This window comes from Adiantum capillus-veneris, chromosome 21 (genome assembly GCF_014529385.1).
Source record: "Adiantum capillus-veneris isolate H3 chromosome 21, ASM1452938v2, whole genome shotgun sequence".
NCBI lineage: Eukaryota > Viridiplantae > Streptophyta > Polypodiopsida > Polypodiales > Pteridaceae > Adiantum > Adiantum capillus-veneris.
The window spans coordinates 117,115,381-117,133,543 of record NC_140951.1 but is presented as its reverse complement, the minus strand read 5'-3'; the positions used below and the strand labels follow the sequence as shown (position 1 = coordinate 117,133,543).

General features: G+C 44.7%; 1 protein-coding gene across 1 annotated transcript in view; it reads right to left on the bottom strand.

Moving 5' to 3' along the window:
* The window catches only part of LOC147431595 (uncharacterized), a 51,172-nt gene extending 33,577 nt beyond the window's left edge, over positions 1-17,595 (bottom strand). The window contains exon 1 of the mRNA XM_086494139.1: positions 16,536-17,595. Coding sequence (XP_086350265.1) covers positions 16,536-17,502 — 967 coding nt within the window. The 5' untranslated portion in view covers positions 17,503-17,595. The remainder of the gene's footprint in view (positions 1-16,535) is intronic.
* Between the last annotated feature and the right edge of the window lie 568 nt (positions 17,596-18,163).

Here is an 18,163-nt window from a genome sequence, read left to right as displayed (position 1 = left end):
TGTTCCTAGTGTGTAGGTACTAACAGTCAGTGTCTGCTAAGGCAGTTTATGGCTTCTGTCTATTTTGCAAGCGTAATCGAGGGCGATTATAATGCTTTCAAGAGGGGGGTATGTCACAAATTGATGACGTGACTACCCAATGCAACACACATCCACCCTTTCTGGCATGGACAGTCCGGCTCAAACTGCTGATGTAACAGACTTGGACACTCCAAGTCAAGAATCAACCGCAACAGCACCAAATAACCACTTCAAAACAATTTACAGATCACAATAGATTTGCACTGGCCCGGCGGAGTTCCGTGCCTAGAGATATTGGCCCCAAAGACCGGCGTCCCTCTCGGCATTTCTTTTTATTTTAATCAGTTCAAAGTACGAGAGTGCGTCGGGATTCACTCTCAGACTCTGCGTCCAGATGCTCTGAGAAGTGAAGCCCTCACCACTTATTTAAAGATACAAGGGATGCCCAAAAGCAGAGCCCCAAAAGCTTTTAAAATAAAAAGCATCAGTTCTCTCTCTCTTAGAGAGTCTTTTCTCTTTTTCTTTAAAAAAAAAAGAAAATTCACGTCGCTCATCATTTTTATTTTTATTTTTAATTTAAAATTTCAGCCTCCGCAATTACCGAAAATTAGGGTTTCTAGGAGAAATTAGGGTTTGCAGGAATTTTAAGGTTTCTGGCAGAAATTAGGGTTTCTGTTGTCCGCCACGTCATCACTTTGTGACATACCCCCCTCTTGAAAGCATTGTAATCGACTGCGATTATGCCTGCAAAACTGACAAAAGCCATAAACCGTCTTAGCTGACACTGACTGCTAGTACCTACGTACTAGAAACACACATCTAGCACATGTACAAAATCAACAGTCACATCACACGACATCACAGGACATCACCAGACATCACAGGACATCACATGACATTCAACATTCATTCGGATCTTAGACCATGATTTATCGGCAATGTAGCTAGCAATCACATCTAGGTCCAATCGGGACCTCATCGATGTCCGATTGACTAACCCCTATTGCAACCATGTCTATTCAAGACCAATCAAACCAAAATGTTGCAGTCATTTCGTCTATCAGTTCCTGCACTCACAAGAAGTCAAGAACAAATCAGTATCATTATCAGGAATTCCATTTCATAAAGTCATCCAGCAGAATACTGTTAGCTCTCACTATCCCTGAAGCTCAAAGAGACATCAGTGACTTTAGTATCAAAATCAAGGCATCTGTTCACAAGGGAGCGGAGTGACTCCCCTCTTGTGCATCCCACTGCACCAGATCTCCGGCCAAACAAGCTGAATTCTGGGTTCCATTTGAAGTAGACTATGCTAAACCAAAACATCGAGGTAAAGTTTCACAATCCGAGGAGTATCTGCTAGGTCCTCCTCCTCCATCCACTTCGCATCAAATGCAGGAAAGTTCTTGAACTTAACCAAGAACCGCCTTCGGACTTTACCTTTCTTCGTATCCGTATGTGCCAAAATCTGTTCAGGAACAAGGGTCTCCTTGTTTTCTTCCACTGCGGGTTGCTCATCAGGCTCCCCATCATCAGGCACATACTGGAAAGGTCCGTAGTATCACATACTAAGCTTTGGAAAAAGACTCTCCTTTCCCTTTTTCTTTCGTAGGCGTGCCTTCTCAAAGCGTAAGAGCACCCAATCATCCTCCTTCATTTCAAGTCGCGACGATGGCGATCCGCTGCCTTTTTCTGTCGTTCTTGAGACTTTTGCAAAGTCTCGCGAACCTTGGTAAAAGCCGTATCCAAATCTCGCGAATATTCATCCGCTTCAAATATCTAATCTTTCGTGCTCAGGAAGGATGGAACCTTCGCAGCACTTTCAACAATCTCACATGGCGTCTTCCCCGTCGAAGAGTGTATTGTGTTATTGTAGGCAAATTCCACCAAAGGGAAGTTCTTTTCCCATTGAGTCTTCTGATCCGAGATACAAGACTTCAATAAATCTAAAATCACAGAATTGGCAATCTCAAATTGCCCGACAGTCTGCAAGTGGAACGATGACGAGAGCTGCAACTGCGTGACAATGTTCTCCCAAATTGCCTTTCCAAAACAAACTCGTAAATCTGGGGTCTTTGTCGAAGACAATCGTCTTAGGCATGCCATGTAATCTGAAAATCTTGGCCACAAACAAGCTCGCTAAGTGATCCGGCTTGACTGTTTTCTTCACTGGAATGAAATGAGCCTGTTTGCTAAACATGTCAATAACAGTCCAGATACCATCGTGACCACTCAGTGTTCTCGGGAGATCAAAAATGAAATCCATCGCTATACTTTCCCAGGGGCGGGTGGGTATAGGTAAAGGCTGTAACAATCCCTGTGCCTTATGCCTGTCAAACTTGACCTTCTGGCATACCAAGCAACTGCGCACAAACTCCTCCACATCCTTCTCGAGTCTCTGCCAAAAGAAGTATCTCTCTACCCCTTTCATGGTGGTAGCAATGCCGCGGTGACCCGTAAAAGGTGGACAGTGGCATTCAGTCATAACCTTTTCCCTGTGTAACGCAAAACATAATCTTTTTCATCAAGTAGCCTTGCCGAAGGGAGTATCCAGCTACTGTTTCCCCATCCCGTATTCGTGTGAAAATATCTGCAAAATCTGTATCTGTGGCATACTGATCGACTATATCCTCGAAGCTCCTATGATGTATCGCGGAAATAGCCAGAACCAACGGTTTCCGAGACAAAGCATCTCTCACCACATTCTTTTGTCCCTACACATGGACAATCTGGAAGTGGAACTGTGACAAGATGTTCGCCCACCGCATCTGCTTTTTCGAAAGCTGCTTCTGTGACAAGAAGTAGCGCAAACTCTGATGGTCTGTAAAGACAGTGAAATCCGCTCCGAGTAGGTAATGCCGCCACTGAGTAAGAGCATGGATAACCGCCAAAAGCTCTTTCTCATAAATCTGTGTTGTCATCTCCAGCCTAGAGAACAAACGGCTCTCGTAAGCTATGACATGGCCTTCTTGCATCAAGACCGTACCCAGACTACGACCACAAGCATTACAATATACTTCGAATGACTTCTGCAAGTCCGGCAAAGTCAAAATAGGTCCCGTAGTCAATTTCTCTTTCAATGTCTGAAAGGTAGTCACCTTTGTGGGTCCCCACGAAAAAGGTACTCTTTTCTGTGTCAAGATATGCAAAGGGGAAGCAACCTCTGCAAACTTTCGTATGAACCGCCTGTAGTACGAACACAGTCCCAAGAAGCTTCTAACTTCATGGACATTCTTCAAGTCAGGCCAATCACGGATGGTCTTTGGCCGGATCCATTTGCACTCCTGCTGCTGACACAATTTGTCCCAAAAAGTGTATCTCTGGTAGGAAAAATTCACTTTTCTTTGCATTAATCACTAACTTGTGATCTCGTAATGCCTGAAAGACCTGAAGCAGATGATCTCTGTGTTCTGCCTCATTCTTGGAGAAAACAATGATGTCGTCGAAGAAAGTGCCAACAAATAGCCTGTACTCTCGAAAAATCCTGTCCATCATCCGGTTAAATGTCGCAGGAGCATTGGTTAAGCCAAAAGGCATCACCAAAAACTCAAATAACCCAAAAGTCGTCCGAAAAGCTGTCTTGTAGACATCTCCTGGTGCTATCCTGATCTGATGATATCCACTCTTCAAGTCAATCCTGCTAAAGCACGAAGATCAATGGTTTGATCTTCAGGCCCTCTGAAAAGCAATCGGCATGAGTGTGGAGAAAAATCTTGGCGTTCTTTTGATCAGGTCAAAACATATTCAACTTTTATCCATCGTTCAGTTCTCTCCCAAAAGAATGAGTAAGAAACTGAAGTTCATCAAGTACAATCTCTAAGCCCTTCATTTATCAAAGTCGCTTTCTCGGCCCGGTAGTCAACCACGGCGTAGTTCTTGTGGTACCAAGGGATCCTGAGTAGAACCTCACTCACGTGCCCTGAACACCCCTGTCATTGCAAACGAAGTTTGCCAATGCTCGGTGTAATGGCAACATCCCATCCGGGTGCCAGTCGAACCACCTCCACCTATGGCGTCAGTCTGTCGGGCGTAATTCCAAATCGAGCCGCCAATTCCAAGTGAAAAGAAGTTGGCCTTGGCTCCTTCAAAAGAGCTTCCTGATCCTTCACTTTGCCCCAAAAAGCGGCAAAGTTTGTACTTTCATTCATTTGATTCGGTGCAAGTCCCACGCCATGTGGTACCAGTTCTGCTTTTCTATCTGCCTTTTCTGCCACATTCCTCAGCTGCTCTCGAACTCTCAGGCCTGTCGTCGTCTTTATCATTATGTTCTTTCTGTGCCTTTTTAGAGCACCTCGCGGAGATATGTCCATGTTCCCCGCATCCAAAGCACTTCCCCTCTCTGATGAAGCGAGCTCTCTCCTCAGGAGTAAGCTTGGGTCGTGCATCCTTTTTTCTATGGGTTGCTCTTTTTGTTTCTACTTTCATTCCCACAAGTCTGTTCGGCTCGTTGTGTCATGGCCTCATTTGTGGGGTAGGTCAAACTGCCAGAGTGAATGGCAAAGCCCCGCTTCGCATGACTCGTCAACTCCTAAATAGAAGCTGACTTCTATTCCAAGCAGTGATCTCGGATCTCTGTAGGTAGACCCAAGGTAAACCGCTCAATCTGTTCTCTGAACGAGATCTTCTTGAATGAAGAGGCGGGTAGAAAAGAGCTCCAGAATCTTTCACAGTAAGCATAGATTGTATCTTTCTTGGTCATCCGAAGATGGTTCCAAGCAGCTCGTATATCTCATTCATATTCTTGAGTCAACCAAGAAGAAATAAAAAGCTTCTTAAATTTCAGCCATTTAACTGGCGCAGTCTTGTTTAAAAGAAGAGTGGACCACCAAGTACGAGCATTCCCCTTAAAGTAAGAGGTAGCTCTCCAAATCTTGGAGTGCTCTGAATAGCGTCCTCCTGCGAAAGCGATGTCAAACTGTTGTATAAAAGACAAAGCCTTCGAAGCATCTGAGTATCCTGAGAAAGTATCAAACTTGATCGAGTGGCCACCTTCCTTAAACTCTCGGACTTTCTGGCTTTTATCTTCGAGAAAGTCATACTGGTTGGCTTTGTAAAAATTCTTCTTGTTCGCATAAAAGTTTCCGTTGTCAGAGTCTGAACTGTCCGTAGATGAGTCCTCTGTAGAAGTGTCACTCACTGGGCGAGACTTAGACTTCCTTGCCTTTTTCTTGCCCTTTCCGAAGCGTTGTTTCTTGCTTCGCTTTTTGCTTTTCCCGTATCCTTCGCTCGAGTCTGAAGAGCTAGAAGAACTGTCGGAAGAAGAAGAAGAAGAAGAACTGGGTAGGCCTTCAAACTTGGCGCGCTTCTTTAGTTTCTTTGCCTTGTCGAATGTCGACCGACGACCCAAATATCCCGGGAAGCCAGTGCCTTTCTTCTGCTTAGTGCCTTTCTTCTGCTTTTTGCCGTGCTTTTTGTCTTTCTTTTGCATGTCGAAAAGCTGAGCAATCCGTGCATCAACCACATTCTCCAGTTCCTTCTCTGTATATTTCTTGGAGGCAGAAGGTTTCTTGAGAGCGGGTTTCGCGAGTGGTGTTGTGGTTCTCTGCCACTCCGTTTGTACCTCTTCCAAAGAGGTCTAGTTCATATATTTTGCCATCTTCGGGTCCTTGGCAAAATTGAGCATCATCTTTGTTGCTTCGCCAATCAATTGACGACGCTCCATCTCTTGCTGCTCCGCCTGAGTAGGCCTAGGCGGGCCATACTCCTTGCCGGAATCTTTGTTGTGATCCCTGCCCGCATCTCTAGATGCAGAGGGAGTCGACTGATCATTGCCTGAAGCCATAGGTGCCGCGGAAAAAAAATTCGGGGATCGGATTTCGCGTAGAAGAGAAATCGGCCGTGCTCTGATACCACTGTAACAAAATGGACACTCCAAGTCAAGAATCAACCGCGACAACACCAAATAACCACTTCAAAACAATTTACAGATCACAATAGATTTGCACTGGCCCGGCGGAGTTCCGTGCCTAGAGATATTGGCCCCAAAGACTGGCACCCCTTTCGGTATTTTTTTATATTAATCAGTTCAAAGTACAAGAGAGTGGGTCGGGATTCACTCTCAGACTCTGCGTCCAGATGCTCTGAGAAGTGAAGCCCTCACCACTTATTTAAAGATACAAGGGATGCCCAAAAGCAGAGCCCCAAAAGCTTTTAAAATAAAAAAGCATCAGTTCTCTCTCTCTCTCTCTTAGAGAGTCTTTTCTCTTTTTTTATTAAAAAAAAAAAGCAAAATTCGCGTCGCTCATCATTTTTTATTTTTATTTTTCTTAAAAAAAAAAAATCAGCTCCGCGATTTTTGAAAATTAGGGTTTCTGTTGTTCGCCACGTCATCACTTTGTGACAGCTGACGTGGCTGCTGCCCTAAAAATGCTAACATGTCTGGCCGGCCAAAAAATGCGGCGTAATCTGCAAAAATCTGCCATGTGGCCAGGCTGTACAGACACCCCCTTTTTGCAACGCTTTTGGCGGACAGTTTACGGCAGCTTTTGGCAGATTTACTACGCAATGTTTTGCTTTATTTTATGCAAGTTAGTGAGAGGGAGAAAGAAACTCTCTTGCTTTATTTTTCGAAGCTTTTAACTTCAAGCTTTTAAGACAGCTTTTGGGCTCTGCTTTTAGCATCCCTTGTAAACTTTTAAAAGAGTCTCTCGGCTCTCACTTCTCAGAGCATCTGGACGCAGAGTCTCAAAGTGAGTCCCGGGCGACTAACTTGTACTTTAAACATAGATTAATACAAAAAGAAATACCGAAAGCGGCACCAGTCTTTGGGGCCAATATCTCTAGGCACGGAACTCCGTCGGGCCAGTGTCAAATCAATTGTGGACTGTGAACTCTTTTGAAGTGATCTTTTGTGGTGTCGCGGTAAATTCTCGACTTGGAGTGTCCAAGTCTGTTACACCAGAAGCACGATCTGACGCATCTATCATTACCTGAAAAGGCTGAGTGGGATCTGCAATAGCCAAGACTGGTTGTCATCAAGGCCTGTTTAAGAGCTTTGAAAGACTGTTCTGCTTCTTCAGACCATTGAAGTTTATCTTGCTTGGTAAGCTCAGTCAAAGGACCTACAATATCCAAGAACTTGTGCACCTTAGTATGATAGAAATTGGCAAGTCCCAAAAAAGGACGCACCTCTGAGATAGTGATCGGTAAAGGCCAATCCACAATGACTTGTATCTTCTTGAGATCTACTACAACGCCATTAGTAGAAATAATATGACCAAGGTTTTCCATCTGATTGTCACGTGACACATCCAACCCTATGCATCCGTGGACAAGCTACAGCATGACAGGGTTCAGTTCAGTCAAGTCGGTTTAGAATAGGCAGTGATTTGGCACTTTTGTGAGTCTGTTCGCAGACCGTTGTCGGGGGATATGTGTTCGCTACGTGAGCGAGGCAGGCGCCGGGCCTCTGGCTGTGGGAGGTGTGTGAGAGAGAGAACAAGAACAATTGATGCAACTGACTCTCGTAATCGCCGTAATCATCAATTAATTGATTAATATGTTCGAGTACAACTTAATCTTTAGCCAAGGCGGGCTGTTAACAGCACCGTCACTTGGATCATCTGCTAACTAGGAGTTTAAGCTCCCGCTGTACAGAATTAACCGGGCCGTTAACGACACCGGACTTATCAGAATGTGAAATCAATTTCTAGGTGATGACGGTTATGGAAATTTTCCTCATGTATCAGTTATTGTCAATTATCTGTAACTTCCTGTTTTGCTGAGCTCTAACCCTTTTTCTTCTGCCTTGACTCCTTGCTTAACTCTGCCCTTTTCCGAGCCTTTGCTTTGTTTCTCTAATCCAGAGAGAGAGAGAAATAGTCTTTGTCCTACCCTTGTTCAAGCTTGAGAGCGAGAGAAGAGAGAGAGCTTCCCTCTTCTACTTCTACGAGCACCTGAATCCCCTTTGCTTCATCTCCCTCGAGCATCTCAAGGGCCGAGAGAGATATGAGAGAGAGCGAGAGAGAGCCTTGCCTTGTTTACCTTGCCGATTATGAGAGCGAGAGAGAGGGAGCTTGCTCCTCACTACGACCCCTCTTCGCCTTCCTCTTCTTCGCCCTTCGACTCCCCTTGCTTCCTCCTTACGCCTTGCATTTGGTTACCTCTTGTTCCCTTCTCCTTGCTTCCTTGCTATGCCTTTCGTTGATAGCCCTCGTTGCCTTGCCAATCTTTCGTTAACTTGCCAACACGCATGCAAAAAAGCCCCCTATTAATAGCTCGCTTTCTTTTTGCAATGGCACCGGCATCATTGACGTGGCATGGGAACAGCCGTGATGACGTGGCAGCTGAATCGTGACTAGCACAGTTTGCGGCGGGAGTGGTTCCAAATCCGCTGGCGAGGCCCTCCTGGTCTCTTTGCGCTTCTGCAGCGACCTCATCCGAGCATCACCCGGCGCGCTGCAAGCTCCTCTCTTCTGCCTGCGCTGCTCTCCGCTGCTTGCCCGCCATGGGCTTCTTTATTTCACACACACTTACCTTAGGGCCCATAGTGGACGGCCCTTTGCTCCTTATATTGGGCGGCCATTTTACTTGCCCTTGGGCGGCCGTGCTTTGTGAAGGGCATCACATTTGGCATACAAATCGGCCAAGGCATTGCAAACACTCGGCAACCTTGGCACCTCCCCATTTGGCATACATACCGTTTAAAGCATTGCCAAGCACGTTCATTGGGCGGCTTTGCTTTGGGTCGACACCCCATTAAGCATACATATTGGCAAAGCATTGCCAGGCACCGCATTGCCAAGCACAACAACTGGTCTTTAATGACAATATCATCATGAATTTTATTGCTCATTTTAGTGTTGCAAACCTTGCCGCAAGCCATTAAGATGCAAAAACCCTCGACTTCGTACTGCTCAAGCCATAGCTGTGTTGGAAATTTCCTGCTATAAGCAAACTTCAGTACATAATTCTTGTCAGGCTCAACATATCAACCAAAACATTGTTGCATGACGTCCCGAAACTTGGTCAATGTCAAAAAATCCCAGATAGCACTTCGACCGAGCCGACCAGGGCGGTTCGAACCCGGCCCCCGGTGATACTTAAATTGGCCATATCTTGCCAACTGAAATCCTGATCACCGATCTGAAAAGACCGACGTGCTCCACAAAGTGAGCACTTAAGCCTGATGCATTCATTCCAGTTTTGTTCCCTTAGCTGCTGCAGTTGCCCAATCCGGTACGGATCTGCAATCAACTTAAACTTCAATATGCCATAACTTCTTCACGGTAGCTCCAATCGACGAGCCGTAAAGACAAGCCAGTAGAGCACTTCAAGCACTACGGTTTCAGATCATAACCTCTCATCTCTGCTCACTTCAAGCATTATCATTTTTGGCATCATTGAGGCATCTGTTGGCCCTTTTAACCCGCATCTGACATACATTAATCATTAAGCTTAGCCTGTTATCAAGCCCTGATCACTGCTCACTTAATGTGTAGACTTCAAAGAAGCTTAGCTTGCATTTCTCTGCTCTTTTTCTCATCATGGCAGCGGAGCTGCACGACACCGTGCATGTCCAGACACTTAGTGTAGATGCATATCCTCTGGTTGCACACAGCATGATCATAAGCATTCCGATCAGAATCCTTCAAGGGAATTTTCCAGTGCATTTAGCCTATTTTACCTATTTTTGAATTTTTCACTGATTATTTTTAAGTGACTTTTGTTGGAAAGTAGGTAGGGCAAATTGAGTAAGTTTGTATATAAGCAAACCTAGGCTAGCACTAAATGGCAGAAGAGGCAACAGGAGCCAAGCTCAGCATGCAACTTCTCAAGCAAGACCTTGGTGGATTTTCCTCCAAGCAAAGAAGAACTATCTCCACTAGCGTTTTCTTCATCCACAGCCTCAGCCTAGAGTTTCCAAGCATCCTCGCCTAGCACTGCGGCACCTTGGCGTTTTCCATAAAGGAGGTCATCGCCACACATCCCCCATCAGCTAGCGTTTTTGGAGACCCATAGCTAGCGTTTTTCACAGATTTAAGCATGGCGTTTTCAGCAGGTACAATCCTCAGCATGCAGCGTTTTTCAGCCATAAAGAACCTGCAAATTCAGCCCTAAGAGAGTAGCAGATTCAGCCCAAAAGGACCAGCAGTTTTCAGCCCTTAAGAACCTCAGTTTTCAGCCATAAGACCTGCAGATTTTCAGCGACAAAGACCTACAGAAACAGCCCCAAAATCAGCGTTTTTGGACTAGCCGCAGATTTCAATCCATAGCGTTTTTGGACAGCAGTTACAAGATTGCAGATTTCAGCCCTAGTGTCGGCCTCGTCATCCCCGTCGTCATCGTCGACATAGCCTATACTTGCATCAGTCACATGCATTCCCATTGTACCAGTTTGTGCAATCATAAGTAGACCACTCTCTCCAACGAGAGTGGGGCCTTTGGAGGAGGGTTTTACAACGTCTCTAGTGTCAAATTCTCTTCTCTCTCTCTCTCAGTCTCATACACTTGCACGCACAGTGTCCATTCACTTTGTTTGTGATCATAGCATTCTCTCATTAAGAACGAAAGGCTCTCCCTTCCATAAGAACAAAAGGAACCTTAGCACAGTTCAGAGCACTCATCTTGAGCAAAGCGCAAACATTCATTCCGCTGCACTGGTCTAATGGATCTATCCAGATATATAGATCTTGCAAACAAGTGCACAAAGGCACCGGTACCAGATCCCATAGGCTTTCCTCACATGCACGACCAAGGCCATGTGAACAGGCTCACAAGGCCTTCATAAGCAGATCCCTGGGAATTTCATAGTCTACAAGTAGCATGTTCGTGTCAATGTGACACACGGAGTTCATTGTTGGAATTAGGGTTGCAGAGAAACACACACAGCTTGGAGAAGATGAAGGAAGCTCAAGGCACACAATAGAGTGTATAACTTAGTGTGCAATGGAAAGATAGATAGCCCTAGAGTGATGGGCGTATATACAATGCACGGGGGAAAAAACCTCCTAAAAAGGGAAAAAATGCCCCGGCGGTCCTAGTGTGTTCATACACATCACTACCACATGTATATGGTAACAAATCCCCCCTGGAGTGATGCGGTGAACGAGAGCTGGCACATGAGTAAAGGGAAGTGCCATGCCCTGAGGACATGATCAGTCCACAAAGGGAAGTAAGCCCAAAGGTTTACGGAAAGCTTCAAGCTTCTCACGAGACAATGCCTTTGTGAAAAGATCTACAAGGTTGTCCTGTGTCGGCACATAAGCCAAGCTGATCTCTCCTGCTGAGAGCCTCTCCCTGACAGAGTGGTAATGCACCTCAATGTGCTTTGTGCGAGCATGAAAAACTAGGTTCCTCGCAACTGCCAATGCGCTCTAACTGTCAGTGTAGATAGTGTTGGCAGTGTCCTGTCCAACACCCAAATCAGCCATAAGGCGTCTGAGCCATACACACTCAATCATAGCTGTGAAGACTGCCCTGTACTCAACCTCACAACTCGAAGTGGCCACAGTAGGTTGCTTCTTGCTCAACCATGATATATATGAACTGCCAAGCATGAAACAAAAACCACTTGTGGACGGTCGCGTGTCAAAACAACCAACCCAATCAGAGTCCGAAAAAGCATGTAAGTCTAGCGGCAATGATCCCCCTTTGGGATAAAACAAGCCAAGGTATAAAGTGCCACTAAGGTAGCGGAAAATCCTCTTGACACCCTGCCAATGCTTAGACCCTGGGCTATGCATGAATCTACTGACCTGTGAGACTGCAAACTGAATATCTGGCCTCGTGTTGCATACATAAATGAGGCAGCTAGCAGCAGTTTGGTAAAGAGTGAGATCAATAAGATCGCCAGCATCATGTAGACTCAATTTCAAACCTGTTTCCATGGGAGTGGCAATAGGTTTGCAATCCTCAAGTCCAAACTTACATAGCAATGTCTCTATGTAACTTTTCTGACACAAGGCAATACCACCATCACACTGCTTAAATTGTATACCCAAGTAATGATGCAACATCCCCAAATCTTTCATCTTGAAAGTAGCATTCAAATCAGCCTTAAATTCAGCAATATGTCTCTCATTTGGTCCAGTGATCAGCAAATCATCAACATAAAGAACCACAATGAGAAGTACATCACCCTCACGCTTTACATACAATGTGCTTTCTATTGGACTATTACAAAAGCCTCGTTTAACCAAATGAGTGTCAGTTTTCTCATACCAAGCACGAGGAGATTGCTCCAACCCATACAAAGCCTTCTTACATTTGCACACTTTGTCCTCTTGTCCTTTTATGACAAAACCGCGAGGCTGCGTTACATAAACTTCCTCAAATATGTCACCATTCAAGAAAGCAGTAACAATGTCTGATTGATGTACATCCCAACCAAAATGAGCTGCCAATGCACATAGAAAACGCACAATAGTCATACGACAAGTGGGAGCAAAAGTCTCTTCATAATCTATGCCTTTTTTGTTGTGCATAACCCTTTGCAACAAGTCGAGCCTTATGGCGATCGATCTCAGCATCCGGTTTGCGTTTCAACTTGTAAACCCACTTCGTACCAATGGCCTTTTTGCCAGGAGGCAAATCACATAAAGTCCATGTGTCATTTTCTATAAGTGCATCATATTCTGATTGCATGGCAACCATCCAATTTTCTAAATTTTGTGCTTCATCAAAAGACAAAGGCTCCTCAACATCATGTAAGCTAGACACAGCCAAAGCATAACAATCTGATGCATAAGATGCATGGTGAGAGCCTGAACGAGTACGACTAGACAAAGGTGCATCCAATTTACTGTCACGCAAAGTGTGCACCAGCCATTTTGGCATACCTCTAGCCTGCTCATTTTCAACCCTTTCCTCATCAAGTACATCATGTACATTTGCATCAATAATAGGCTGATCTGTAACATTTTCAGAAACCCCCATAGGCTGTACATTTGCCTCATTGGAAATTACATTCGTATTTCCACCACTGAAAAGAGGCAACAAAGTGTCATAAATGTCCTGTGAGCTTACATTACCGTCTCTAGTACATGAGAGCAAGGGCTAAACAGAATCTTCCACAAACACTAAATCCCGTGAAACCAGAATACATTTTGTTTGCGGATGATACAACCTGTAACCTTTGCTTTCAGCACTATAACCAACAAAAATACATTTGACAGCCTTATCATCCAATTTTTTGTGCTGTGTTTGTGGCACCAAAGCATATGCCAAACAACCAAAAACACGCATGTGCTCAATAAGGCTTTCTATCATGCCATGCTTCATATGGAGTAATAGACTGCAAAGCTTTCGTAGGACACCTGTTAAGTACATAAGTGGCACACATGATGGCCTCAAGCCAAAAAGAATGCGGCAAAGCTTGACTTTTGACCATACATCGTGCCATTTCCGTCAGTGACCTGTTTTTCCTCTCAGCAACACCATTTTGCTGAGGTGTATAAGGCACTGTACATTGGTGTTTTATCCCACGACTAGCCAGAAATGCATTAAATTCATGAAACATATACTCCCCCCCTCGATCAGAACGGAGGGTACCCATAGTACATTTCGAGACATTTTCAGCCATAGCCAGAAATTGTTTGAAGCACATAAAAACTTCAGACTTCGCTTTAAGCGGAAATACCCATGCATGCCTGGAGTAATCATCAATGAAAATCACGAAGTAAAGGTAATTGCCCAAGGACGGAGTTTGCATGGGCCCACAAACATCACTATGCACAAGCTGCAACCTGCATGTGGCCCGAATTGAACCATCCTTTGGAAACTTAGAACACTGCATCTTGCCCAAAATACAGCCTTCACAAACATGTTTGACAGGTGCTTCAAGAGGCGGCAAAGAAGCAACCATATCATATTTCTGCAAACGCAGCAAACTGGCAAAATTCAGATGACCAAAACGTGCATGCCAAAGTTTTGCATCTGAAATAGCCCTTAAATCTGCAACAACATTTGCAAAATTTTGTCCACACTTGTCATACAAAGTGAGCTTATACAGCCCACGGCACAAAAGGCCAGATGCAACAATTTCATCACCAAAACTGAGATCATAAACTGTACATCTGTCATCCACAAATTTGACTACAAGTCAAAGTCTAGCAAGTGCGGATACAGACAAGAGATTCTTCTTGATCCCAGGTACATAAAGTGCATCAACAAGTGTGAAAGAACTGCCATTTGCAACAGTAAGCACAATCTTTCCAACTCCCAACTCCCTGAACCGGATAAGAGGCATTGTTGGCACAAGTGACTGAATTACCATGAGGGACAGACTCGAGAGAGATAAACAATTCACGATGTGAGGTAATGTGCTTTGTAGCACCACTGTCGAAATATGTGAATCTGCAGCAACTGACAAGCATGCATCATGGACAGCAGGATTGTAAGTGTACTCTGCGCTAAAAGCCCATTCTGCATCAACATCAGCATCACAGAAGACTCAACAATGCCTGCATTTGTAGTGGAACCAGCATTTGCAGTGGAACCATCCTCTTTCTTCTTAGCCTTTGGCCTTCAACTTAGGACACGACTTGCTCAAGTGATCATTAGCTTTACAATAATGGCAACGCATCTTCATTTTGCCCTTATCACCAGAATTTCCATACGAATTGTTGCCACCAGAAGCATTAGGAACAGAATTTTGCCACTCGCAGCAGAACCATAAGAAGTGGCTGCATTACTGTTACCACCCTTTCTTTGAGAAGCAATAAAAGCCTGTTCAACTGCACGCTGCCTAGTCCTATTTTTTCTAGAAAGTGACTCTTGCAACAACAAAGTGCATAATGCATCAAACTTGACGACTTCAGGATTTCCTTGGGTCATCAGTTTCCAAGTACTAGCAAAAGTTTGGTAGAAATCTGGTAAGGCATCAAGAACAGTCTGCACAAGGGAACTGTCTGAAATGACTTCACCTGCAGAAATAAGTTGCTCATTGATATCCTTGACACTAGCAAGGAAAGTGTCCATATCATCTTCCTCATGCATAATCTTCGACTCCAGCTCTTTACGCAGCAAAGCAATTTTAGCCTCATTGCCGCTTGCATAAAGACCTGCTAGAATATCCCAAGCCTGTTTTGCAGATTTTGCTGAACGGATGTGAGGAACAATGGTGCGCTTCACAGACAACGCAATCAATGCATGAGCCTGCGCATCCTTAACATCCCAACGAGCTTGTTCTGTCGTAGGCAAAACAACTCTAACAACAGCAATCCTTGCAGCAAGACCTGCAACATCCTCAACATCGCCTACATCCTCAAAACCAGGACGTACATCAATGCCCTGCACAATATTCCAAACACCCTTTGACACAAGAACGTGTTGCATTATATAAGCCCACATAGGGTAACTGTCCCCATCCACCCTGTCCTCAGCAACAAACATCTTGAACACATTTGTGTTGTTGTTGTCAACCATGGTAAATGCTACACCTAATGTGAAAACTGCCCGAAAATAGAAGAAACGGAGCAGGAACAACACGTGCTATATAGTACAAACCGTAGAAGACTATAAGGCACCTGTTATGCAGAAAACGGCACTCACAAAAATTCTGCACAAAATGACGAAATAGCTTGTGCAGTACTGCCTGTAGTGGAAACGGAGGCCGAAATGAGTCCGACTCGAAAATCTGAGCAGACCTAGCTCTACGACCTCTCCTGAAGAATTTGTCGACCTGCGAACGCTCGCCAAAGCTCACTGAAATCGGAGAAAGTGAGCAGGCGCATACTGGAGCAGCTGGCGACTAAGCCCGGGAGGACGCAACCTGCTCTGATACCAATTGTTGGAATTAGGGTTGCTGAGAAACACACACAGCTTGGAGAAGATGAAGGAAGCTCAAGACAAACAATAGAGAGTGTATAACTTAGTGTGCAATGGAAAGATAGATAACCCTAGAGTGATGGGCGTATATACAATGCACAGGGAAAAAACCTCCTAAAGAGGGAAAAAATGCCCCGGCGGTCCTAGTGTGTTCACACACATCACTACCACATGTATATGGTAACATTCATGTGCACATGACACTTGATTTTTTTTTTTATTGGTGCAACTATGTGATTTAGGATTTGAATATGTATGTATAAAATTTTATCTTTGATTTGAAGCTTTACTTATCTTTTTGGCACTTATGGGTAATATATAAGACCAGCAACAACTCCACATTGATAGAACCTAAAGAGAGGTTCAAAAGACTTAGCAACCATAGAAATAGAGCAAGATTTGCTATCTTTCTAGATCCTTCTCTCTCTCATTTACTACGAACTAAACACATGATTAAAGTATGTTCATCTAAAATCTTTACTAAATCCTTAGGCCTTTCTTTGAAGTTTAACCAAGCAGAATCCTCTTTTGCTTAAACAATCATAAGCTTAGCTACAAATTAACTAAAAACTTTTTCAATTTGCCCTAGGAAGGAGCCACAAATGCATCATAACAAAGCATCCAATAAACTTCATTGCACCATCAAGCTTTAAAGTGTTCACATTCAGGGAACACGAAGAGTTATCCAACAAGTATGTAATAATCATAATGGGCTGTGAAAGAAACAGTGATGCAAGAAATGGTACCATCAATTTCATCATCAGGAAGAGAGGGAAAATCCAACCAAGTCTCAGGATGCATGGAAATGTTCTTAGCAAAGGCCAAAACTTCCTCAGTGAGTCCTACTACCTGCAAACTCCTCCTTTTCTCATAATCCACATTCTCAAAATCTGAATTGGCAGAAATGAGACTTGATGCAAGTTTTGAGATGCCTCTAAAGCCATGCATGAAGGTGTCTTGCAGATTGGAAGGGTGTAGATTGTCGTGATCCTTGCTGTCTCCTTCATCATCGCCCTCATCTGAGCTTGCATCTGTCCTGTTCTCCAAGTCTTCGCCCTTGCCACTCTGAAGAATGTTGTTAATCAAGGGTTTCAAATACATGTTGAACCCTTGAGACTTTTCAGCAACTGTAGACCTCGGGGATTTTCCAGTGCTGTCATCAGCTTCATCCTCAGAAATGTTGCCTGTGTAAGATTTTGAAGACTCCACAAGATCAATCTCCTCCCTAACAGCCCTCAAGATCTTTGAAAACCCAGTGGTAACACTGCCCTTAAGCTCAGCCAAATCCCTGCTAATACCAGTAAGGCCGTGCTGAGCATCAGGCAGTGAGCTATGAGAGATCATTTCACCTTTTGATGCCTCTGCAGGCTTATCATCGAGGGTTTCATCCAGGAAAGCATCAAAATCCACATCCACAAGGTCCTCAGAAAGACTGGTACTTGCAAGATGATCGGCATTCCGGGTTACTGTCAAAGCTTCGCTCTGTACACCACCATAATTTTCATTCACATCTGCGTTATCTAAATCCTTGGTTTGAGGAGGAGGAGCAAGGAAGGAAGCAACTCCCCACAGCTGCTTTTTTAAGGTCTGAGTAAGCTGTGAAAGATCCTCTTTCACGCCTTGGCCATGCGCATGCTCGTCTTCTTCATCGCCATCGCTGTTGTCTCCTAGAGGTTCTAATGACCTCGCAAACGGGTTTGAAAACCAGGACATGGGGACGCTACCTCTTCCGCTGTCGGGGATCTGTCTCTCTTCTTCTGTGTGTAAGGTGACGAGGAGTTGATGACCTGTCAAAGGTCTCCTACCTGGCAGCCCAGCATCTTGATGGTTTATTGCTAACTAAGGTCCGTGTCACACTGGGGCAGGCAAAAGCAGCCCAAGCTAAGGTGGCGTGTCGTTATTCGCTGGGGAAAGAAACGGAAGTTGGCTGCGAGGTGCTTTCAAAGGGGTGGCCTTGCTTGCCCTCAAAGCCATGGACAACTAGAAAAGTGAAGGCGGGAACACACGAGATAAGACTTGAGGTGTGCCATGCAGCGTAAGATGCGCACGCAATACTACTTGGCCAATGCCTGTTTGATGAAAGCAAAGGCCAACACTTTATTATTAACCCAATGTGACATGAAGTGGCTGCCCCTTCCTGCAAAACCCCCATAGGCGCCTGTCCCAATGTGACAGGACGTTCAAACTGCGTACAAGCATCAACTAAGCGCCCTCCCCCCAAGTCCACGCTTTGTTCACAAGCAAAGAGTTGCAGCATGATTGATCAAATATCAAGAAAGCCAGACGAAGCACGTTGTCAGCGAGGTGGATACGTTGGAGCATCTTCGGGAGTTTTGGGGCGTGAGTAAGCATGCCACATGTGCATCATTGCAGC